At 44.5% G+C, this 25904-nt stretch overlaps 1 protein-coding gene across 5 annotated transcripts in view; it reads left to right on the top strand.

Annotated features, from left to right (window-relative positions):
* erbin (erbb2 interacting protein) overlaps positions 1-25904 on the top strand; it is a 44258-nt gene that overhangs the window by 5464 nt on the left and 12890 nt on the right. For all 5 annotated transcript variants that reach the window (XM_076163577.1, XM_076163576.1, XM_076163578.1 and 2 more), the window contains exons 2-14: positions 1408-1490; positions 14234-14428; positions 14632-14749; positions 16341-16419; positions 16552-16641; positions 17729-17785; positions 19677-19740; positions 19927-20001; positions 21338-21482; positions 22255-22327; positions 23598-23727; positions 23830-23945; positions 24610-24679. In XM_076163577.1, the coding sequence (XP_076019692.1) occupies positions 14243-14428; positions 14632-14749; positions 16341-16419; positions 16552-16641; positions 17729-17785; positions 19677-19740; positions 19927-20001; positions 21338-21482; positions 22255-22327; positions 23598-23727; positions 23830-23945; positions 24610-24679 (1203 nt within the window). In that variant the 5' untranslated portion in view covers positions 1408-1490; positions 14234-14242. The remainder of the gene's footprint in view (positions 1-1407; positions 1491-14233; positions 14429-14631; positions 14750-16340; positions 16420-16551; positions 16642-17728; positions 17786-19676; positions 19741-19926; positions 20002-21337; positions 21483-22254; positions 22328-23597; positions 23728-23829; positions 23946-24609; positions 24680-25904) is intronic.

The raw sequence follows: 25904 nt of genomic DNA, 5'->3' as shown, positions 1-25904 counted from the left end.
AGACCTGTCACACAGTCACCTTGCGAATCAGTGTGGCAACCACAGAGGGGCACGTTGGTTATTATCTGTAGTGTATATAAATATTTAGTTTACGTGAAGGTTCTTTCCGTAAGTCAGCTGCTTTTGGTTTCAGTTCCGTGCCGTCTGTGGCGGTGACGGCGCCGGGCTGCGTGAAAGGGCCAAGTGCCGCAAAGGAGAAGAAGAGGCTGCGGGGGTGTAGCTGTAATGAACCCCCTCCCCCAACCACTATCCCCCCCCCAGTTTGAGTACTGACGTCTGACGCCATTTATGCCAGTGTGTGCGAGGAGGGAACTTTTGTTCGGCAAGATTCCGTATCCAAATAGATGAGGATAAAGGCACCCAGGAAGTGGAGCAGAAACTAATCAGTGGCAGTGCGGCGCAATGTGTTTGCAGCTGATCGAGAGAGCCTATGAATAAGTCAGTTTTCTCTCCCTCCCTCCCCTCTTTACCCCCCCTTCTCTCCCCTTCTCCCTCATTCCTGCACCGCACTGCTATTGTGCTAAATGAGGATAGTCGAGGGATGATTCCATTTTTTAACAGACTCCGTTTCTCCAAAAAGCCTGAGAGAGAGAGATACCGCCGTGCTCTGACCAGGGAGGGATAATTCTGTTGTATTTGAAGTCTTCGAGTGTCTGCGAGGCCATTTAAACAATCCTGGATAACCTTCTTATTTGACACAGCCCAGATTAGGAAAATACTCATTGAAAAGTAAATATCATTGCTTCTTTCCTGCAATATCGGCAAAATTAACTGGAGTGACTGGAACCGCCGCGGTGAATATGAGCTCATTCTCTTCCGCTGTTAGTGTATTGCGTCCGCGGGGTCGTCGGCGATTTCCCTAAAATTAATAAACGCCGCTACCATTCGTCACAAAGCGTCCGCAGGCTCAATGTAGGTAATGAAATATTCGCCGACAGTTCCAAATGCAGCACCTAACAGGCCTCGCTTCACAGGATGAGCGGGAGAGAGAGAGGGAGGGGTAGAGAGAGGGAGAGAGACCTGAATTCGGCGACTAATGAACACGTGCAGAAGAACTCCCACACGAGCTGAATATCACCCCACACTTTGTTTTTCCCGTCACCTCTCGATACACATTTGTCAACGCAACATTGGTATTTATGGCGTTTCATACGGCTCTGCGCACTTTGCGTCACACTCTTCCACCCCAGCCGCCCCAAAACTACGTGCAAGCGCCTCATAATGTCACGAACTAAATAGCAACACCTACCATTTAATCATCATATCTCACACAGCTGTCCTGCAGGGCTTTTTGTGTATTCTGCTACATTCGCATACAGTCCGGAAGTTCTCCATGTGCATGCAGTTATTTTTCACAATCTGCAGTATGTTTGCGTTGTCTAATAAGCCTTTTCCCTTTTTCTTCAGATAAGCAACATTGCCGCCGTCGGAGCGCTCATCTATCATCTCCCATCCACTGGGATCCAGGTGCTTGAGTCCTAAATGACAAGGTAGGTAAATACGTAACGGAGGCCATCTTGTGTATTTGTTACTACGGATGAAATTCCTCATTACAATGTTGTTGTGTCCTGTCCAGCAATCGGTAGTTTCTCATCTGGAATTCTTGCGGAACACTGACGTGCCGAAACCTGTGCCTCTCACTGTCGCGTCCTCCAAAAAAATATGGCATCGGATACACATATTTATCTCCTGCTCCACTTTAACGTTTATTTTTAAATCCGAGCCGAACGCTGCTTTAATCTCGGCGTATGTCAGTCAGGCCACGAAGAAGATTTTTTTTTTTTATTCCTCCCCGTCACTTGACACGCATGCCATCCCACTGTGAACTGGTCGCGCAACATTTTGAAAGTGGGCTAAGCGAGCTCTGCGGAGCGCCTACTTCTCGACCTTTTTTAAATGAAATTGGATGCTGATTGCTCACAGAGCTCGTTTGGCAGGTGTATCGTGTCTCCTGCCCTTCAGGAGAAAAAGGGTGAGGCTCTCCTGTTGTTTCTTGTCGGAGGTAGTCGTGATGTTTGGCAGTAAGCAACATCTCTCCCCTTGTGATCGCTGTATATGAATGAGCTGCACGTAGATGTTGCACTTTGGCTTGATTAGAGTATATTACTATACATTTACAAACAAATCTGTCTGTTTTGGGGTGATGGAGGTTGTCTTGATATATTGGATGAACTATAAATGGACCCCTAAATACAAATCATTGGTTGTATGATGTACAAATCATTTCTTAAAAGCATATTAATGAGTATAATTATTTATAGCCTTATCCTGGTTTATTTCTAAATACATGGTGCATCGCCTTGAAGTGTTTCGGTCTCATCCTGTGATGATTTAAATATGAATCACGGTTCACCATTTGTTAGAATGGATGTACACCGCGTAGTGTCAAACACTTCTGCAACTCCTTCACAGTAAAAGACTCCCACTCAAGGGAATTGACCATCCGTTTACCGTGAGGCAACTGCAGGAGTTACTAGTGTGTTGGCAGGAGGTAATAGCTACGACAAATAGGCCCGTGGCACTCAGAATGGCAAGTGTGTGTTTGACTGTGGGTCAGGAACTTTGCGGTTGTTGATCTTGGTCATGTAGAACATTTGTTTACACAAATTCCAAACATGGTGGATCCACGGGCTGCCAGGAGGCGATGCATTTTACATAAAAACTGCAGATTTGCTCAAAAGAAATTTCCCCCCAGGGGCCGATTGTTCCAATATATTGCCCGGACCTAATGAAAAATACATTTATGAGAAGTATGTGCGAATATTATAATAGTTATTCTACTAAAACATTAAACCTAATCCAAGCTTTGAGAGCCTGTAGGTTTTATTGCAACTGTGCACACACACTCACGTGTTCTTGACGGTCTACTAACCATGCATGATGCATAAAATCAGCTTGTCTGAGCTCATGGTATGAATATGATGGTGCAAACCAGATGCTGTAAATCTTCTGACATGAATGGGGAACACAGCACACCAGGATGACAGGAAGGACATAATGTAACATTAACCCTAACAAAGCCTTTCTTCTTACCTTTACTGACGGAACAGGTTTGCCTTTCGAAACTAAAGGGTTTTCACTTTGTCGGAAGTGCTGCACTTACACTTTTGCATGTTGTAGCTCTGCTCTGGTTGGATGTGTTTGGCTGCACTGAGGCCACGTGGATCCTGGCTTAAGGAACATGCAGTTCTTGCCTTTGCTTCTTTTTTCCCCCCATATTAGGGGTTTTCTTCATGTATAAAAGCCTAACTTCACTCATGGCCATTATAAGTGCTGTTCAAACTTTTTTTAATGAGTCAATACCCACACGGAGCCAAGAAAATCACTTTTTGCCAGCAGTTCTTCTACAGAGCGATTTTCAAAGCCAGTTTCCCTGTACTTGAAGTCTTGCGGATGACAAATAATTTGTAATGTCTGTTTGAATTACTCTGCTTTGACATGTAATCAATTCTTTGTCATGTGATCAAATTAATCAGAAAAGTCCACGCACATAATTCCTGCCGACAGCACTTTGACTTCCGAGTCAACTCTGCCGTCATTGACTCTCAAGTCTTTCCAAGTCAAGTTTGGCCCCTCGTCTGGTGAGGAAAGGCTTTCACCATGCTTGTTGCTCGGTGGCTTTAGAGCTCTAATCTCAGCCTGTGCCGTGAAGTGCAGCGACTCTGCAGTTTTCCAGTCTAATGAAATGTTGCGGCAGCTTATTTCACAGATCAGCACACCCTCAACCACTGGGGACGATCTAATCAAGTCAACTCAAGTCTGGTTGAGTCTAAAACCTGCAGACTCTTATCTTTGGTACACAGTTTCACGTGTTACCGGTAATAGGGACAAATCCCTCCAAATGTGTTGATGTACCATTTGTAGAATGATAAGAAGGACAGATTCTGTGTTAGGGGTACAGTTGGACTCCAATGCACTTGCATGATTTGAAGAGTGGGCTTACGAGTTCAGCCTTTGTAATGCCATGAAATGCTGAATATCACTAATGACAAGGCCATTTCTCTGGGGTTTAGCATTCCTTTGTCTGAAATCGAATGAGTGGCACTGCGGTAATCTTGCACCAGACACTTCGAGCTGCGCAAAATCCAGTTATGGTCAAGAGTTCTGGGTTTACCTTGGTTCTAAAGACACGATGATTCCTTCTGCCTGCTCGTGGCTTTGATCCGTCATTGAGTCCCGCTTCCCGAATCGATTTTCTTCGGCCCGTCCAGTCAGCGAAGCAGTTCATACAGTCCTATACGTTTTACAGCACAGCTTCCAGTTAAATGCTAATGTGGCTTTAAATCATTTGTTTCTACGTACTTAAGCTGTATGATGCGCCTTTCTTAATTACCGCTGGATTTAGCTCAGCGGCCTGAAACCGCACAGAGGTTTGGTCTTAAGAGCGGTAGCGACGGTATACTCTGGCCATCTTTACAGACGTCTGTCCAGCGCCTCTCACTACTCATTACCCACAGATTAGTTGGTAAAGCAGCATATAGTGAGGAGACCTTCTACTTTTAACAAGGCATTAAGGGAGATGTTATCCATTTCCATGTTTCCCCTGCACGGATACTTTGCTCTGACCTGAATGTGTCTGACCTGGTTATTGAGACTTAGTGGGGCTGCGTCTCACATTAGTGCAGGAACACGCCGACACACGGGGAGCTGTGTCTGATCCACGGCGATGCAGATCTGGGAGATGCATTTTGGGGAACATGGCAACGCTGCGAGACTCATTTATCCCATTTAAAGGACCCATATATCGTTTGTTATATGGATTTATAGTACTTGGCAAAGCTTGGCAAGCACTACATTTGCCTTTGTTGCGTGCTGTCGAGCATATACAGTATGTTGCCGTGGCTCCTTTTTGGTTTGATCATTTTTCTGCTCTCCCATTCTTGGCCATATGTGGCAGTAGCCTAGATCACTACATCGCGAGCAGATTGCCCTCCAGGTCTTCTTCTGGATGGGCAATCTGCTCGTTGTTCCGGGGTTCTAACGTGGTCTCACAGTATAATTCATTGTACATTCACATAGGTTTACTTGCTGCACTATAATACGCTTCCCCTTCTGCTCTGGGGCTCAGGATATCTGTGTATAAGGAAGGTGTGTGTGTACTGAAACTGTCGTGTGACAACAAACACAATCACACTTGTATTTATCACTTAACACAGTTCAACTCTCCTGCCCTTTTGTTGTATCATTTCCTGTGTACCGAGCAAGGCACGAGCGAACAACCGGCTTCAGCTTCTATCTACCAACCTTTTTTTTTTTTTTTTTGTTGAAGCGTTTTAGCATTCAATGAAAAAGCAGAGCTGCAGGTTGGAAGGGCGACGATGTGACTGGTTTGCCACCTTTCAGATCAACTGGCAGGTTTAATATGTGTGTGTGTGTGTGTGTATGTCAAATATCTGCTGTTAATGTCCGAACTTGCGAGCTTGGTTCCAGGTGCATATATTTAACCTGATCTCATATTTAATTAAGACCTCTCCAGGCTACTATTTATAACCGCCAGTGCTCTCTGGCTTTGCCCTGAATAGTTCTTAGTGATTAGAGAACTGCTTTCCAAACCTTTTCAATCTTTTTAGAGCCACCGTCATCGTCACAAGTTCTGGTTTGAACATATTTTTGTTATCGGTATCCCAACCATTGCCCACACTTTTGACGTGCATATTGCAGATATTTGTTTTTGTTAAATTGCGTCATTCAAATCAAATTCCCTCACTTGCGCTTTAGTACTTCTGTTGACCATCGGAGGAAATTGAAAAAGGAATCGAGAAGGTTTTGTGTACTTTCCACATTGATGTAACACACAGAGTGATATTGAGTGTCAGCCACTTTAAGTGAGACTGTCTCATACAGCAGAATTGTCGTCAGCCAGGAAGTGGTTTTCACACATATACAAACAGGTCGTTCACACAGTCTGTGGTCGTAGTTCGGATCATAAGTCTGTGTTAAAGAGCAAGAGGAGGCACAAGCGCAGAGACGCTCCGGCTGTGAGAAGAGAAGCACGCTAATGATAGCGTGCCTGAAATAAATGTGCTGCAGTCTGAAATTGATTAATTATACAAGATATAATCCAGTTTTCAATAGAGCGGCGGGTTTATTAGAGGTGATCAGCATTTCCACGGCTGCACGGTGCAGTGTGTTCTGCCTGGGCATGAATGTTTAACATTTTGACATCTCAAAATGGAGTGAATTGTGTGCCACAGACTTCCCAGCTGGCTGTAAAGGTCAACACATAAACACGCTCATTAATCACCTCCTTGCATGTATAGAGGACATAACCTTTTTGTAGTGGACCTCATTCCTGCTGTCTGTCTTTCTCGGGGGGGATCCATGAAATCTCGATGACCTCAGAATCGCGAAGGCCTAGGGAAACTGAAGTGAGGATAAGATTGCGTTCATTTCGCCTTGGGGGCCGTGTGTGTGTGTGTGTGTGTGTGTGTGTGTGTGTGTGTGTGTCGATGGGAGCAACATGGGAATTATTCATTAGAGTAATTATGATGCTTCTCTCACAGGCAATAAAAATGAGGACTTTCTGGTTTCACAATGTCTGAAATGATCTGCGCTGTAGTTGTTGCTAGGCAGAGTAGACTGAGAGAATGCGTCTATGTCACAATACAATTAGAAGAGATTGTTAAATGTCTGTTTTCATCACACCTCCTCAGTTGTAAGGAATATCAAAAGGAATATACTATTTGCATGGCTGTCATTTTGTATTCTGCAGGCTGGAACAGTGGCCACTCTTGGTATTGCACGGTAACCTGACACCTCAGGTCCAAAAACGATGTGCACCCACTGCCAAAGAAACTGCTTTATAACCTTCTCCCTGGGTGCAGTGCACGCTGACAGCTATCTATCTAATCTCATTTCGATCCAATATAATTTTAAAGCCTCTCTCTAACCGTCTGATAGTCATTGTGTGTCCGTCCTATCAGCCGCTCGTCCCCAAGAAAGAATGTGAAAACTCTCCCCAAGCTTTCTCCTTCGCTTTTCATTGGTATGAATCGGATGCCATTATTAAACGCCGTATCCAGTTCACTTCACAGAGCCGTGGTTTAACCCAGCAGACCTAGCGGGGGTGGGGTCATGTAGCTGCGTGGTGGGGTGTGTGGGAGGCCCGCATCTTTCCTACAATACTGGCTATTGTAAGCAAATGTGGGCTTGACTGTAGGCTGATAAATTCTTTTCTTTTTTTCCTCCCCTCTGTGAACACTTATTGTATTTGAATGACATTTGATACAATACAGGTAACAATAAAGATTAGAGTTACACTGCACAGTAAACACAGGAGCGCATTTCTTTAAGTACCCAAGACTTTTTAGTGAGACGCCAGTATTGTGCGCTTTAATACCAAAGATACAGAACAAGTCTTTGTAAAGTGTCGTTTGTTGAAATGCAAAGGCTGCGACACAAAGAAAAAGCAGCTGTTGAATGCCATAAAGAAAAGCTAGGGTTTGTTCTGAGCTTCATGATGTTTACACATGCACATATATGTATGAGGCTCCTCGCTCATAGCTGCAGTAGACCGGAGGAGATGAAATGAAACGCTTTGGACTGTAGTGGAATGTGTGTAGGTTAGGCTAAACATGAAAATGTGCAAATTGACGTAATTCCTCGCTTATTAGAGAAGGGTTCAGTCCGTTCGGAGGCAGTCGGCATAGTGTGGAAACTTGGGAAGATGCTGTAAAAGGCACTTTGTCCTGGTCACAGATCGGATTACCTACCCTCATTTCACCACAAATTCAAAGAAAACAATCATGGTTTTGTGTTCTACAGTCATGCAAGACCACTGAGACTCATGAACTGTGGTGAGAACTAAAACCAGAGGCAGAGAGAGAAACTGGAACTTCAGGTTCCACTCTGCTCCATCCCCCCCACTACAGATACCTAGGCAACAGGGTTTTCTTTCTACCTGTCGAGGTTGTAATTCCAGCCACCTTTCCCTGCTGTTTGGGTTTTGTACTCATAGATTGCTTCCTGTGTGTGTGTGTGTTCATGAAGTTCTGCAGTGGGGAATACACAAGTGTGATGGCTCACTTCAGGGGCAAAACAAGAAGTGTGTGTGTGTGTGTGTGTGTGTGTGTGTGTGTGTGTGTGTGTGTGTGTGTGTGTGTGTGTGTGTGTGTGTGTGTGTGTGTGTGTGTGTGTGTGTGTGTGTGTGTGTGTGTGTGTGTGTGTGTGTGTGTGTGTGTGTGTGTGTGTGTGTGTGTGTGTGTGTGTGTGTGTGTGTGTGTGTGTGTGTGTGTGTGTGTGTGTGCGCGCGTTCGTAGCTGTGCGTGGGAATGGCTCATGTAAGAGTAACTAGCGTCGGTATGGTGACCTGGATCTGTGTCTCACAGGCCGATGCTGAACTCCCGGCCTCTAATTCAATATCCTTGGCTGCATTATTGAGAAGTTCGCCTGTTGTGCCTACTGGGGTTTAATGCGATGCTGTTCGTGAGTCGCACTAAACACACAACACTAAGGCCTATGTTTTATGCAACTCTTCAATATAGAAACGGACTCCTTGCAGCTTCGTTCTCGTGACTCAACTCTAAAAAAATCTCTGCGTTTTCCAACCGTAGACACGTTTTACCCTCCTTTTACTTATATAAGTCATCTCAGTTGGACGCGTGGCTGCAGATATCAGACAGCGTGAGTGCTAGCGTTCAGCCACAAAGGTTAATTTAGCTTATTTGTGATTGTGTGGTCGCTGGCCTACCGACATAAATAAATAAATAAATCTCTGAGAATACTGAAGACGTATCATCTGCAAAAAAATACGGCGCCTTGTCTGCAAAGGAGAAATCGCACACCGCAGCAATGTTGTGTCTCATTCTCACTTGAGTTATAAGGAGAAAAATATTTTTGCTTGTTGTGCAGCGGTCCAATAAAAGCACGTCACCACTCCACCTTCTACACTGAGGAAACTATTTGTTATATTCATTAATAATTATCGATTTGACACTATTAAGAGTCTCTCCATTAAAAAGGCAGGGGTTAAAGCTGTATCATGGCTGCAGTGACAGAACAAGGCTGTAACCCCGCTGGCACGTCGCCCTGCATTGAGGAAGTGTTGTTTTCTTTCCCCCTTTTCCCCCTCGCAGACAGAAGCCAACAGTCTGACCATATTCCACATATTGCCATTAATCTCTGCCCCGATATAAAATTTCACTTTTTTGCCCAACCGGCTCTCAAATATCTCATTGCCATCTGGATCAAAAGCTGCCATATCAACCAGATGAGTACTGTTTGCTATTAATAACAAGCGTCCTGTTACTGTCAAATGCTGCACTTGCGCTTAACCCACCACACACACACACACACACACAGTAGGGATACCCATTTTGAATGTTTATAGCCGCTATTATGTTGTGTTATGATGTTTCCTTCCAATTACCTCACTCTTTTCACCCACTTTCAACATATCGGGGGCCCCATCTGTCGTTTCATGTCGAGTCACGCATTACTCAATGCTGCCTAACTGGGTCACCGCACACTTCTGGATGAACTTGAATCAGGTTTGTGAGTCATAGTCGGTCACATATCAGGATCGCTTCCCCGTAACATAAAACAGCGGATGGTAAAAATCGATTTGCAAACACAGAATCTACGTGATTGCGCCGGCGGTGACGCATGCAGATTAAATCTCAATATTGTGTTGACGTTTAAAAAGAATCTGCTCCAGCAACAGTGAGTCTGTGCGCTACCTTTCATCGTTTTAGGTTAGCTGAGCCGAGCTGTGTTTGGGTGGGATTGTCTTCTGACTTGGGCCGGGAGAGACCATTCTACCCTTGACCATAGTCTCTATAGCAACACCACTGACCCGAGAGGCACTTAAGTTACAGGGAAGAGGGGCTGTGACAGGGAAGTGGTTTCCTGGCCATGACTGGGAGCATAAAGTGGAAATCTGTGACTGGCGTGCCCTCTGGACTGTTTCATTCAGCGTTGAAGGGAGGAAGCCTCAGCGAGATCATTGCCAGACTGAGTCACATGGGCTCCATTCACACATGCCCACACATTTAGAAAATTTCCCAACCAACACAGCGAGCGTTTGTTCAGATCCATAATTGTTTTCTAGCTTTTTAACCTTTTTCGTCGCTCCCCAGGCCGAGCGCACAGATTTAAGGGGGGTGTGTTGAGGCGATGTTGAACAACTTTACAGAAGTTCACAGCAAATGAAATGCCTCTCGTTAGACAAACCCATATGTCCTGAACAACGCCAAACAGGTTTTCTTTTGGTGTTCTTGGTTGTTTACTTACATAACGTCATGTCAACACGCCCAGTTCAACTCACTCACACACACACACAAAGACTGAAGCAAGTGATTGGCCAGCATCTGCCAATCATGTTTTCACAAGGGAGAGTGAATTTAATGATACGCTTTTTTTTTTTTTAAATTGCTACCTTTCAAATAATCAAAGTCAGGAAGAAAATCTCAGCGAAGAACTCCAAATCTCGTTCTGCATGCCGTGGACCCGAGCTGAGTGCATGAAGTCTGTCGTTGTTTGCCTTAACATGTAGGTCAGTGGATAAGCCCGAGTCGCAAGCAGTGTGGTTCTCATTAATGTGGCGGGCGACCAGATTTCTCTCTAAGGGCCTCTCCAGCTGACCAGTCCACCCTTACAGTGCCACAGTGGTAATCCAGGCCAGTTCACATTCAGTTTATTATCCCCTCTGGTTTCTTAGAGGGGGAATTCATTAGTGGCACAAACATGCACATGATAAGAGCTGTTGTCAATGCGGAGATAGGTTGGCGTAGGTTAAGATCGGCCTTCAGAGGTCTTTCCCGCCATATGCGCCTCTTCTTCTCCCCGCCTTCTCATGGTTTATTATCTGCTCTTGTGCCGTGATTGTTTTTTCTGTCTCGCATGTATGAAATAAGCAGCACCCACCCCCCCCGTGCTCTCTTAACCTGTACATCACACTCTCCCTTCCCTCCCCTCGTCAGGGTAGTATGCGTCACCAGCATACGCGCATAACTCTTTAGTAGGCCGAATGGAGCCAAGCCCTCTGTCATCCCCTCTGCTGATAGACCTGATTACTCTCCGCGTATTTATACACGAGCTGCCTGCTGTTATAGCTGCAGAGGAGGTAGGAGGCTGACAGCTGCCCGGTTGTGCATACCTCACGGGTGTGGGCGTGTGCACCCTCGCGCCCGTGTTTTAATGGGGTTCGAGATAGAGAGGGGAGAAACTAACCCTGGTACTCCTTTCAGTCAAGTTTGAGTGGGGGAAATCTTACTGTTTCTGGTATTTAATTATTTAGAGTATATGATCTGTTTGAGGCCAGATTATGTCACGTCCCCTAAACACGCACTCACGCCCACACGCGGTCGGCACCGTCAGGGCAGTTCAAAGCTATCACAATGCTACAGCCTGGTCAGACGGTCCGGGGGGGGGGGGGGGGGGGCACACCATTGAGCGAAGGCATCGGGAGATTATGTGCCATGGCGGTGCGCAGATTAAGACAAGGGGTGGGGGGAAAGTCACATTCTCTACATGCTCTAAAGAACAAAGGCACCGTTGACCAGAGCGCATTCCCTAGTGCATACTGTACTGGGTAAAAACATGCACGTTGACCTGTGTTTAGACCCATATTTACTCAGCCCCTACAGCCCGTTTGAAAATAGACCAGGAGCTTGGGAGAAAAAAAAATCCCCTTACACCACTGCGGTTCTTTCCCTAACAGACTGGAAGGCCGAAAAGTACGAGTGGCTTTTTATTTAGCTTTATTCCTGAGGGCAGATTATGTAGGATACAAAAACCAGCCAAGGACGACGCATTCACTGCCTCTGTTTATTTTGTATTCTTATTGTCTGCGTCGCAACACTGAGCCTATTGTTTACCCACAGTATTGACATGCTGCCCATTATGCCGCCTCTATGCATACGTTTGGATTCATGAATGTTGTCGTCGGTCATCTTTTTCAGAAATCCCGGTTTGAACCCCCCTTCATATAAAAGAGTAACAAGAAACAAACGCTTTTATGTCGAGCCTTTCTGACATTTCAGTAGCTATTGTACATGTTGCAACAAACAAAGCCTGTTATCTCTGTTACTTCATTCTTTTTTTCCCCTCAGCTTAATCCACCTCTCATCATTTGAACCCATTCTATAGATTTGCCCCTAGACCGACGAACAGATGTAATCTATATGCAAATAGGAGTTGTTGTTGTCAGCACATTAATTCAGCTGAAATAACGGGATTAAGTGCGCGCGATAGGAGCCACGCCAGTTTTCCAAAGTCCTCGTGCAGAAGAAGTGGCTCTGCAGTGAAGAGCTGTCATCACTCTGCTGATGCTGCTGAAAAGCTTTGAATATGTGCACCGTCCACGCCGCGCTCTCGGCCAGAACACATTCTGCGCTGGATATAAAAATTCAAGTGCAAAATGAGGCGGTTGAACCCTTTATTGAAGATGCTTTGGCTGCACTCGTAGGAAAGGCTGATTCTGACGGTTTTGCTTGCATCCTATTTTGTATCTGAAGGTGACCCATGTGAAATATCTCGCCTACAAACCTTTTTACTGTATTTCCTTACTATCTAATGCAGTGGTAGCCAACCCTTTTGCCCCCGAGAGCTACTTTGACAAAATAAAAGTGTCCATGAGCTACTTGTTTTAAATTATTAGTAACATTTATCCACATGACTGATTCTCCACCCAAACCAGCTTTCTGTATACATTTTCAGTGTCAAGCTCACACTCATTCACATCAAATTCATCTCAAAGAAAACAAAACAATGTTATAATTTTTTTACATTATTTGTTAATTATTTTAATATTTAAGTAATACTACACCTTTCATATTTCACATTTTCTGTCTGTCCACATATCACTGTCCCAATTTCCCTTCACATTCCCTGTAGTTCCCATCTCATCTGTACTTCACATGCATTCAGTCTGTTCTGATGTTAGTGAGATGACAGAGAGTGTGGTACTGTTTTCACCAGGAATTAAAACAGTGTTGGAATGTTCTTGCAGTGAAGCATGTTCTGTCGTACAGTTTTGGAATGTGTTTGTTATCCTGTTTGGAAGAACACACACTGGATTGAGAGCCTGGATGGAGCTTCTTTTTTCTTCCACCTGAACTGTTGGATGCACAGTTCTCATGTCTGTGAAGGTTTTTTGTGGACCCTGCTCGACCTGTTAGCTTCATTCTTTTTTCTGCCTTTATGTTGTCACAATTGTTAAAATGCATCCAAATGCTGCTTTTTTTTTTCCAGCGGTCACTCGTCTCTGCTTGTCTCTGTCCTACTCTGCACATGTAGTAAGTAGACCGTCAGCACGCCCCGCCCCTCCCTGCTTGACGTTATGATCCTTGCCTGTCTTCACGTGAATTGGTCGAACGGCACAACATCAGTTCAAACTTGTCCCGTGAAAAGTTGTTGTGGACTCTGGTGAAGTGGCGCTCCACAGACGCGTTCGCACCGCAAATGAGACACGCACACACTTGTCATTCACATTCGTAATTTTTTAATTCCTCATGAAATCAGTATATTTGTTGTTTTTTATCAGGGCTATTTTCGGGGCGGTCATCCTCAAATCCGGCGCGCGCTTGCTGGCCGAATGTTACGGTGTCGCGTAACCGAACATGACAGCAGCGTCATTTGTTGGACTGACAGCTGATTGGCTTATAATCGTTTCGTGACAAAAGGGGGCGGGATGTCTGTGAATTTGATTGGATAGAAATTTAAACGGCTTTACCAAGTGACGTTGTGTTGTCAAATGAACGTATTCTTCGAACCTTTCACGAACTACTCGCAAGCCACCTGTTGGAGACCCCTGATCTAATGGGTAACTGCTGGATTCACAAGGCACAGAATGTCGAGTGTACAAGATTTAAAGTGAGTTTTTCAGTTAGTTTTCCCCCCCACTGTTTATTTCTGTTTCTCGCCTCGATGGTCAGTTATGAACCACAGTATTTCCCCAGTAGTTGTGTTTGAAATGGAGCCACCTCCTTGAGTTTGCCCTCTGCGTGTTGTGGACGCAGACTAATCACACAGAAGAGCCATAGAAAACCACCATATATTCCATTCTGACAGTTTGGGTTGCAATCACGTGGTCGTGGATCGGATGTGCTTCTCAGATCATATGTGGATCAAATGGCGAGATCTGGCTACATCGGCGAGTGTCTGTTTATCGCATTAAGCACGGCACAGCAGGTGTGTGTGTGGAATTGTTTTTGTCAGCAGATGTGCGAGGACCCATAGATTCCCCTTATACACTGACACCCTCTCTCTCTCTCTCCCCTCTCTCACTCTGTAGTGCCTGAGGATGTCCAAGCGGAACTTATTTGTTCGTCTGGTGCCGTGCCGCTGCTTGCGGGGCGAGGAGGAGACGGTGACATCGCTGGATTACTCCCACTGCAGCCTGGAGACTGTTCCTAAGGAGATCTTTAGCTTTGAGAAGACCCTGCAGGAACTCTACCTCGATGCCAACCAGATCGAGGAGCTGCCTAAAGTAAGGCATATGGCACAACGTATAGAATCTATACGCAATACCTGTAATTTACAAAATCCTTTCCCAAACACGTAATTATATGTTTGCTTAACAATGTGTGTTTTGATGATTCAACTCAATTTAGCTTAGGGTTAGTGAAAATGTTCTGATTTATTAAATAACCTGTATTATCTGTCTCTCTCTCTCTCTCTGTGTCTCCCCAGCAACTGTTTAACTGCCAGTTGCTCCACAGACTGAGCATGCCAGATAATGACCTGACAGTGTTGCCATCCGCGATCGCAAACCTCATCAATCTCAGGGAGCTTGATGTCAGCAAAAACAGTAAGGCCAACGGACCGTTCTGTGTTTGTCTGTATTATATTTGTAACCCCCAGTCAGGTCCGTCTGTCCGATTGGTAGATTTGAGCTAATTTGCCAGTGTGGCGTGAGATCATGTTGCTGAAACCTGTAATCCAACCACAGTCGGCCTGTTCAGTCACCCGTGAAGTTCAAGCGTGTCATGTCTACTTATATAACTACTAATACCCAATAATGGAGGGAACTAGTGATTCTTGTCACGTCTTTTACTGACAATCAGGGGAAACAAATCTTGAATCACACCGAGAAAGAGGATGTGCCAAAGTTGACTACCACAAGGTGTTTCAGATACTTCAGATTACGTCACAAAGCTACATGACTAGAAACCCCTGATACGATGGAAAAAGGAAGTAGACGAGCCAAGACCTGCTTTTTTTTCTCTAGACGCTGTCTGAGCGCACAGCGTGGAGGTGCTGCCAGGACAGAGCAGCAAGATGAAACTCCTCCACTGCAGATTCTGCACAAGCTACAGACTTTTTTTCACAGTGATTCTAGTTTCACCTGTCTTGTGTGTGTGTGTGTTACAAACTTTGCACCGGTTTCATAACATGCTGAAGGACAGAATTGATTAAGTGCTCCCTTGATGGACAGATGAAAGCTTCACGCCAGGAGGATGTTAGATTACGCCTTGATGAAATCGCCACAGAACAAGAAACCACCGCGAGGATCAGTTTACAGTGTACAGATGCAATGGACCAGGTGACAATGCTGTGTTCAGATTTACAAGAACACACTTGCAATACAAAAGAAATACTCAAGCTTCGGTTGCAAGGAGTTGTTGCAAGTTGCTGATGAGCATCACCACAGGATCGTTGTCACTGCAGCCTCATCGTCTCTGGATATGAAGCACTTGTAGTGAGATAAGGAGGAGAAATTGCAGGTTACTCCATACATCTGTTGTGCATTCTATAATCTTGAAGGTGATCACATGCTCAGCAAAACCCACCCATATATGGATAAAAGTAAAACAAAATAGTTCCAATACAAATGAATGAGGGCACTGCCTAACTTAAACAAATGTTGAGGAATGTAGGTCTTGTAGTCATGAACGTTTAGTACTGTATTTACATTTTAATGTAGCTTATCCTGCTATACAAAGCACTCTGCGCTAAGTGTTGTAGACACCAAACAAAGAGGGTGGAAATAAACCTTGTGGCCCCCCTCTCCTCCACCTCCTCGCAGCGCTCTCATTGCGGATGTTTGGCGAGAACCTGCAAACTATCACTCAGTGGTCAGGTTTTTTTTTTTTTTTTTTTTCCTATCTTCCTTTCTCTCTCTATTATTGAGTCACCTTCTGCTCTCCTCTCAGCGGTTGTTTAGAGAGCGAAAGGTACAGTGCCGCTCTAAATGTACTCCGAGCGCACACACACAGTTCACACACTGACAGCCCATCCAACCTGTGTTTAACATTTGCAAAAGCTTCTCCCCGCTCCTCTCCGGCCAGATCGCTCGCGTTATCCCACGGCACTCGCTCTTGTTTAGCCTCACCGCCATTAGAATGTGTCTAGCGGCTGTTTAATACACGCTAACAGTATTCTTTGATGTTTTTGTGTAGGTATCCAGGAGTTTCCAGATAATATCAAGAATTGCAAAGTCCTAGCAATTGTAGAAGCCAGCGTGAATCCTATATCCAAGTGAGTACAGTCCACACACACTTCACAGTCGAAGTAACCACAGTGCGGTGATTTTACAGTATTGTGTTTTCAGCTTCGTGTTAGTGTGCGACGACTGATTGTGACTTTTGTGTTTCCGTGCGTGTCGTATAGGCTCCCAGAAGGCTTCACCCAGCTGCTTAGTCTGACACAGCTCTACCTGAATGATGCCTTCCTGGAGTTCTTACCCGCCAGCTTCGGCAGGTCAGTCTCAGGTCTCCAGTGTGGATTTTCGTTTTTTTTGTGTGGTATTTATTGTATCTGAATGGTACTGATTGTCTTCGAGTTTGAGAAACTGTGATGGGATCCTGTCATCTGGAGATATGTGAATATATACTACTACCAGTAATCACCCCCCTCCCCTAAACCCCACATCACACACATCATGAATAGTGAGGTATTTTTGGTACTTTGCCCAGAAATACTGCGATTTTTATCACCCTGTCCATGCTTACAGTAAAAGAAAATCCACCAGATCAAGGCAGAAGTATATTTAGTGCCTTATTGGACTCCAGAGCTCATTGCTTTAACGTTATTTCGCAAGAACAGGGTACAAAAACTGTGCCAAGTCAGAAAATTGTTTTTCTGCACGTAATTTACCAGGTGTGGGATTCTGCTTCGTAATGACCTGACAGGTACTTACACACTGAGGCCGTTTGCTTGAAGCCAGCAGGTTGAGCTGTGCTTTTATCTCCGTGTTTTGAGTTTATTCAGGCATTTACTTTAGAGCCCTCTGTAGATGACGGCAGCCCGATTACACAAAACAAAGACACAAGGTGCCTTCTCGTTAACCGCATCAGATTTGTACCGACTCGCTTTTAGCGTTTTCGCACGAGAGCACGTTTCACTGAATCCTGTATTTCGACAAGTGAAACTATAATATGACTGCAAACTGCTTGATAAGCCAACACAGGAAATCATGGCTGCCATAGAAGACCCTTTCCACACCATACCCCTGTCTGTCAAGTGTTGATTAGGTGACATTACAGGATAATTCAAACCATCTTCAACGGCCTTTGGATTCCCTCTTTGTTAACATCGAGCTACCAGACTGGAATTAGTTTGTTTAGCAGGAACGCAGAATTGAAATATAGTTTTGTTTTAATATGTCATGGGAACACCTTTTAATGTCCATTTATAGAAAGTTGCTCTAGTGAGAAATGTTTACAGAACCAAAGAATTGAGGTCAGTGGTGGATTCTAACAAAGACGACGGGCCACACAGCGTCTTGTCACAGTTGAGTCGTGTGTGCAGTGTCTCCTAACTGCGACCGCTTCCTTCCCGGGCGCAGGTTGACGAAACTCCAGATCTTGGAACTGCGGGAGAACCAGTTAAAGATGTTGCCAAAGTAAGTGGCTTTCACTTTACATTTTCTTTCGCCCCAAACATTAAATATATATGTTACCCCGCGAAAGAAGCAAATAAAGCTGCCGCCGCGCTCTGCGAGTTCATAATTAATGACAAGAACTCTGACCCTCTCCTCCTCCTCACTTCCTCGTAATTTCTTCTCCGCAGCCTCTCTCTGCCATATCTCCCATCCTGGCTCTTTTCTTCTTTTTTTTTTACTGCAGATTCATTCCCCACACCTCCAAGCATAGTATTAAATTCCACAGTGTTGCATAATGGACCCCTTTTACTTGGCTGCTTGCTGTGACAGGTTTTATAATCCTCTGCTGAGAAAGTTGCTCGGGTTATTTCAGCATTTTCAGAAGGTTACAAAGCCACAAGGAGACTAAACGGCCAACAAATGTTTGCGAACACTGCAGGTGATTGTGAGGGGAGAAGCTACTTTTCTCTCTTACTCTAAAGTATTTGCTTTCTACCGTTGTTTTTATATGTCCTCTACATTTTCTCAGCAAAACTGCCAGGCTTCATTTGTTACCTCACTTACTTTGCTGTTCCTTATTTTCTGCTGAGTGACTGACTTGCCAGCTGGTGTGTATAGCGCGGTGCACTGCTGAAACTCGGCAGATCATCTCCCCTCGCAGTGTTTATGTGACAGAGGCCAGACCTGTTAAAGGCTGGAGCCTTGACAAAGAGAAGGACTAATGATCGGGAACGTTGCCAGAGCAATGGACAAGCATTTCAGAGATGTAAACAAACATGTGTATGCTCAAAGGGGACGTGTAGACTTTCCACGTACAAGACACAGGCCTATTCTTAGTATGGACACACACAAGCACATGCATAAAACCACATGTAATTTCACAGTAAGTCTCACTGTGTTATCTTATCACTTTGTTCCTCTTGATGTAACCAATGCAGTGTAGTCTCTTTCGAAAAGTTACTAGACGGTTATTCTCCCTTCCTGGAGGAGCCAGCAGAACTCATTCCCAGCACTTGAGGCTCACGTGGGGCTCGCCGGTCTTCTCGCCAACTTTGAGATAAGAAGGTTACAAAGCTGTGAAGTCAAGAGTACAGCAGTATGACTAATGTTTTCATATTACACCAAGAATTAATAGAAACGCCAAAGCGCTTAAATCAGACATTTCATTTTGTAATTCGTACCATATGTCTTACATTCTCGTGTCATGAGCAAGACCTAAAAAAAAAAAAGAGAGAAAAGCCTACACTCACTGCAGCGCCCCGAGTCTCACTCATTCTTTAAAGAGTCCATGCTGTGAAAGGATCATCATACGATCTGTTCCTAAACACAGCTCTCCCCCGTCGTCTACTCGCGTCAGTTTATCCTCAAATCATCAGGGTCTCGTACGGTATCGCGTGCCGTATTACCTCGCGGCTCACGTCATTTGCGCTTCTGTCACCGTCACAGCGGAAAGAACATAACACGAATAACGCCTTTCACTTAACTCCACTTTGTCCTTGACTCTTCTTTGTTTTGTTTGCCGCAAATATATAATTTGGTTTAGTGATTTCTGCTATTGGCCACTGAACACCCCGCTGAATCCCCCGCCGAGTGTGAAATAAGCATTTATGGGAATGTTTTTGTTGGAGAGAAATCCTAGAGTCAGGCTGGAGGCTAGCGTTACATTTTCCTCTTTTTAAAGGATATTTCTTTCATGTCTGAACTGTAAAGGTATTTATTTTGCCCTCATGAAGGTATTCGGTTGAATGAGCATGTACTCTGTCTAAAATAACTAAAAAAAGGACAAATAATGTGGTTTATTGATGAATACTTCAACGTGTTTCCTCTTCTATCAGCGCTTCAAAAGAATCTTATTTTGACCGGTTTGATGCTTAATTTTTAACCCGTTGCCGTGTCCTGTGTGTGCCTGCAGGAGCATGCAGAAGCTCACACAGCTGGAGAGGCTGGACCTGGGGAGTAATGAGTTCACTGAAGTGGTGAGTGTGTCTGTCTGCCAATACCGAGCCGGGAGCGAAATCGCCTCCTCCCTCATCTATTTGCGCTCTTCTCCTCTCCGTCACGTTTACTTACACGGACACTCTGGCTGTTTCTGTATTAAAGACGGCCTGCCCCTGCTTATCACATAACATCCATTCTGCCCGTTTTTCTCTTCATATCTACAGCCTGAGGTGTTGGAGCAGCTGACTGGAATCAAGGAGCTGTGGATGGATGGGAACAGGCTGACGTTCTTACCCGGGGTATAATTTACACTCGTTATCACACACACACACACTTGGGGTGACTGTTGCGACTGTCTGTTTTATTGGTATTTCCCATGATTCTTCTTACCACAAAATTGAATACAGTCAGTTTGCGTCATGCGTTAAGAGGAATTGTGAAAAAGGAAATTTCACAATGATGGATGACCACTTCCAGATTCAGACTTTATCGTTTTTTGCCTGAGCACCAATCATTCTGTAATTGTTTTTATCTTGGTATAAACTAGGTCATAATTAAATAAAGCATTAATTCCGGTGCCAGCATGTCAGCCTTCACAGTCCGCCCTCTAATGAGCAGTGGCATCTGTCAATCCCATGAAACAAGCCTCAATCCAGCAACTGTTCCAATTTGCTATTACATAAAAAAAGCCACTTTTCTGATTCGTCATCCAGCCAAGAAATATGGGCCCAATTTCTAAAAAAGCACAAGACTGAGAAACCATGTTATGAACTCGTGAAATATCTGTGTGTCCTTCCTCCGTCCTCCATTCACCTCCCCCCCCCCATTACATACTTCAGATATACAGCGTCGTAAATTCAACATAATATTTGTAGGCTAAATTGCAGAAACTCATCAACCTCTCTATCAACCTATCAACCTATTCCAGACAGTTCATGAACGACCCCCAAATGTCTTGGCTCAACCCGATTTTCCCTTAATATACGTGACTTTCTCCTGTTTAACTGTCTAACTTTCCTGCTCCTGAAACAGTACGATAGTTAACATCGTCTGTTTGTACAGTACCATCAATTCACACGAACTCTCGGGGGGGGGGGGGAGTCCATTTATCTACCCAGCCTTGATTAACAGCCCCTGACACCTTAAAAACCCGGGAACTATTTCTCTTGGAGAGTTTCAAGTGCAGTTGTCAGGAGCAAGAAGACTAAAATAGTATTGAAATTATACTGGTATCAGGATGAAACAATGTTGATGGAACAACAAAAACAAAAGATAAATCTTAAAAAGAGAACAGTAATTCATTGTGATACAACGTCGATGTTTGTTTGCAGGGTTTCAGCAACAAATATCGACTTTGAATCACCTTGAATTATGGTTTTGTTTTGAAGATAGTCTGTTTTTATGGTTAAACTTTGGCTAAGATCTGCTTCAATGAGAAATTTGATGTCTTAGATTAGAAAATAAATTCTTAATATGTAATTTCCAGTCTATCTATCTAGTATCTTATTGCACTTCCTCAGTAGTGGGTCTGGGTATTGTGACGGTTGTCTAAATCCACTCCAGTATCCAACCAATACTGCTGCTTAACCCTGTGTGTGTGTGTGTGTGTGTATGTGTGTCCTTCCGTCTGTCCAGATGCTTGGGATGCTGAAGCAGTTGGCCTACCTGGATGTTTCCAAGAACAACCTGGAGATGGTAGACGAGCAGATCTCTGGCTGTGAGAGTCTGCAGGATCTCCTGCTGTCCAACAATTCTCTCACACAGCTGCCAGGATCCATTGGTGAGGATTAAAAAACACACATCCGCGCACACACACACATTTTATTTAAAGCGGGATCTATTCTGAAACCCTGCACCTCTCTCTTGGCTCAAAGTGAGAATGCACTTCCAAATGATTCTGGGAGAAATCCTGCAAAATCGCATGTAGAGTTTTGATTACGGATGAAATTATATGGTTCTTAATCACACCTGCTCCTTTGGGCAGGGGGGAGAATGAAGGCAAGGAGAGGATAGGGTTAAGGGCTAATGGGTTGGGACTTTTCTATCTTTCCCAGTGCATTCTATTGCTACCAAATTTCATCAGTGGCGTATCGATTTCACGAGATCTTCAGACGCATTGACGCAGAACAAGTCGATTTTTAGTTCCTTTCAATTTCATGGCTGGATTGAAATTGAAAATAAGGAAATAGAAAATTCCGCACCTGGCCATATGTCCATTTGTGACGGAGTTGATGCGAAAATGTTGATTGCTTATTTCAAAGGGCACGTCTGGGTACTTCCCTCTGAAATTTCCTCCCTCTGGGGAAAAACAGGTCCAGACTGACAACACCCGAAATGAAATCGATGTATTTGCACAGTGTGATGAAAGAAAGAGTTTATGATTTCTAAACGAGTTGCAGTATCGATGGCAGTATGAATGAATCAAACGCACCGCGGTAATGGATACACCTTTTTTGTGGCACAACAGAAAGTGATGATCAATATGTGCGCTGAGCTGCAGTTTGCATTTCTGTAATTCTGTCTCTGTCTGTCTCTCTCTGTCTTTCTCTCAGGCTCTTTGAGGAAGCTGACGGCTCTGAAAGTGGACGAGAACCAGCTGATGTATTTGCCCGACTCTGTTGGAGGGTCAGTGTTAACGCCAGCGAGATATCAGTGGCACATTGGCACCCGCGTGTCAAAAATATCACATGTTCCCCCACATTGTTTGCCCGGTTGGCGTGCGCTCACCGATAACGTCAACAACACAAATAATTCATGCAAGCCGTATCGACTAGCTAGTGTTTAAAGGTCACCCTTCTAATCCAGCCGTCGCCCGTTTTCGATTCACGATTATGCACACGATCTTGAACGAGATCAGGCAGGTACGCCCCAGCTGTCGCCAGATGAGGGTCAACATGCTCGGCCCCTCAGTCACACCGAATCATCACGGCTCGGCGTACAGATTAGGCGCCGCTTTTAATCCGCCGGTGATTTCTTTCGCCCAGTTTCATCCCCACTCCGGAGACACAGACAAACGTGTGGGTAATTGACAGATTGCAGTGCAGTTAATATTGTTCTTCATCCATTGTTTCCAAACACCGTCATTTATCCCCGATGTTAGAATGTGTCTCCTAAGTGTACTTTGGCAGAGATTATGTGGCAAAGCTTCTATCTAAATCGCACGCAAGGATTTTGGTTTTAGCGTACGGAGTTTCACAGAGCTTATTTTGGTCAGTGACCTGTCTGTGCACTCTGAATTAGATTCTGCAGAGAAGAGCCAAATCGTGTCTTAAAGCAGGCGGCTAGAGGGGAAAATGGCGTTTGGTGGTTTTGAAAACACGGGCCAAGGGGCGTTGCTCTTCATCGGAAAGCCCCGGTGTGAGCCACTTAACATCTGCCAACAGGGGTTCTGTTTGAAAGATTCCAGTCCAATAAAAAACCTTTAAGATACACATCACCTCTGTGTTAATGTATTAAGTGGTTCACTGTTGGATAGGTAGCTGGTTCAGTTTTCAGACTCTGATAAATTAGTTAACCACAGTGTACAGTTGATTGATCACAAATTGGGCCAGCCACTAATTCAAAATGACTTATTCCAAAAGATATCTCTAACAAAAGGAGAAGTCTATGCTGTCATCTCTTTACAAACCACGTCTCTGGCACGCAAACAGAGTTTACACAATACAAAAAGGAAGTCATTTCCCCGTCCCTTTCATAGATTTTAAAAGACTTACCGCCAAGGTAAGCCACAAAACCAGTTCTGGAGAATCCTACGGGTGATGGAACGGAAGTAGTTCACGCTCATATCTTCAGTTCTTCAGACAAAGACTTAACTTGTTTCACATATGTACTAATTATAGATGAAATAGAAAAGTAAGATGTGAGTAAAGCGTCTTCCTCCCGCTCTGCTTATTAGACTCACGTCCCTGGATGAACTGGACTGCAGTTTCAATGAAATCGAGGCTTTGCCCACCTCAGTCGGTCAGTGTGTCAGCATCCGTACCTTTGCTGCAGATCACAACTTCCTTACCCAGCTCCCCCCCGAGGTGAGTGCTGACATCATAGCATATAAGTGTTTCAGTTAAAAAGAGTGTACAGTGGCGGGGCATGTACATCAGCCTGTGTTTGTCGGTTTCCTCCCCTCACAGATGGGCAACTGGAAGAATGCAACTGTGCTTTTCCTGCATTCTAACAAGCTGGAGTCTTTGCCTGAGGAGATGGGCGACATGCAGAAGCTCAAGGTCATCAATCTCAGCAACAACAAGTGAGCCTAATCATACGTTGCACCGCCTGTAAACAGCACAATCGAGTCAATACGAGTTCACATATTTCCCATAATGCCGAGCAGTCGGGTTTAACCCTGGGTGTGTCGTCTTCGTCAACATCCGGTTTGATTTACGTGCCTCCTGGTTCACATACCTGCTTGATTGACTATGGGCAAGAGTTCCACCTGGCTGGTTCAATAGAGGCAAGAGTTGCAACATGTCGAGTCTGCGCAGCCGGCTATGATGTTTATTTGAGATGAAAGGAACGTACGCTCCAAAAGCATTGGTTAGTAGACATGTCCTTATGGCAGTCACGCCCTTTGTTAGGGTTATTTAGATGACGTATAATTATTGGTTTGTATTGGAAGGCGGCAGTTAAGTGCATCACTGAACTTCCATGTAGTTGTACCCTGCTTTAATTAATATCTGGTATGTTAATGAGTTATTTAATTATTGTATTTATTTGCTTTTGTGTGCAAGCGTTAATGTATACCTTTTGCAATAACCCCATAGCAGTTTAAGACTGGATTTCTGAATTCTAATATATTGAAAGTGCCTCTCACATTGAATCTGAAAGATTACAGATGTGTTTTGTGAGTCTCCCTTTAGCTGTTTGTGTAAGATGATTGTCTGAATGAACCCTTTGTTTTTGTTCCACAACAGACTGCGGAATCTTCCTTTTAGCTTTACTAAACTGAACCAGATGACGGCAATGTGGCTGTCTGAAAATCAGGTAAGATCATTTAGGAATGGTGTTTACATTTGTTATTTGCTATTGAGGTCGAGGTAAAGTAGGGTATCAGAGATGTCGCAGCATTAACTTGGATCAAGTAGCTCACAGGAAACACACGAGGTTCAGGACATTTGATTGAAGTGTGTCAAACGTTTTCCAGAGAAGCCAGTCAACCACCCTTAAAGGTTGTATGATACAAATCTTTGAATGATGGAGAGCAGCAGCAGGCTGGTATCTTACGTAATGTAAAGAGATCAGGCAAGTAGTGGCGCTTTAAATTTGGTCTAGTGGCCCTTGGCAGCACATAAGATCCCACTCTAAAGGTGGAAAGATTTGAGCCTGTCGGCTCATATGTCCCACTTTGTCACTGGCATGTTGTTTAATCGCACAGGAACTCTGGAACTGCTCACACCATGCCAAACGTACAGAAGAGATGTTGGCGAAGGATTCAGCATTCTTGCTTCTAAATTAAAATCTGTTGCTCTCACCACATTCTGGAATCAATTTTTCATGCCTTTGTCTTGTCCTCGCTGCACTATTGTACTGTAACTCTGCTGACATGTCTAAGCAATGCATCCCTGAAGTGTATTATCAATTCGTTCAGTATTCTTCGGCTAGAATGTTACAAAAATTGAACCAAAGAAGCCCAAATCTACCTGTTCCTGCCTCGTTTCACTTGCTCCTGATAAACTACAAAATTAAACTAAAGATTCCTCTGATCACCAAGGAGGGTCTCAGTGATTCTACAACTTGCTGTCATTAACTCTCTAAGCCCCAATGTGCTGCAGGAATTGAGTCAAACCTCCTCTGGACACAGTTGTGCTGTGTTCTGATCCCAATTCGGCAGTAGTGACATAGCCAGAATACAACGCAGCCATGTCCAGTGGCCTTTTTATGCAAGGTCATCTGACCCAGGCTTAACTGTGCCTCCAGTTAAACCGGGAATACCTAGTGTTTGGATGATATGCGCCCAACACAGTTCCACCAGCTGTGCAGGCTGTCTGGCATTGGAAAACATATTTGTAGTGTACTACAGGCCTTTTGTTTTGATGGCTTTTCATTTTCCTTTTGCCTTATCAACCACTTTCTGATGCTCATTTCATAAAGATGTCAAATAAACTTGTCAGTCAGTACTGCGGCACCTGTTGACAGGATCAGAATCCAGGAGTGGAAGGTCAGCAGGCCCCTTCAGCACCGTGACACAGGGAGACTGTTGGGCAGGTTG

This window comes from Genypterus blacodes, unplaced genomic scaffold (assembly GCF_046128005.1).
Source record: "Genypterus blacodes isolate CSIRO-AG114 ecotype Tasmania unplaced genomic scaffold, CSIRO-AGI_Gbla_v1 ptg000133l_1, whole genome shotgun sequence".
NCBI classification, from domain to species: domain Eukaryota; kingdom Metazoa; phylum Chordata; class Actinopteri; order Ophidiiformes; family Ophidiidae; genus Genypterus; species Genypterus blacodes.
Note: the sequence above shows the minus strand (reverse complement) of the source record. Positions and strands in the feature narration are given on the sequence as shown.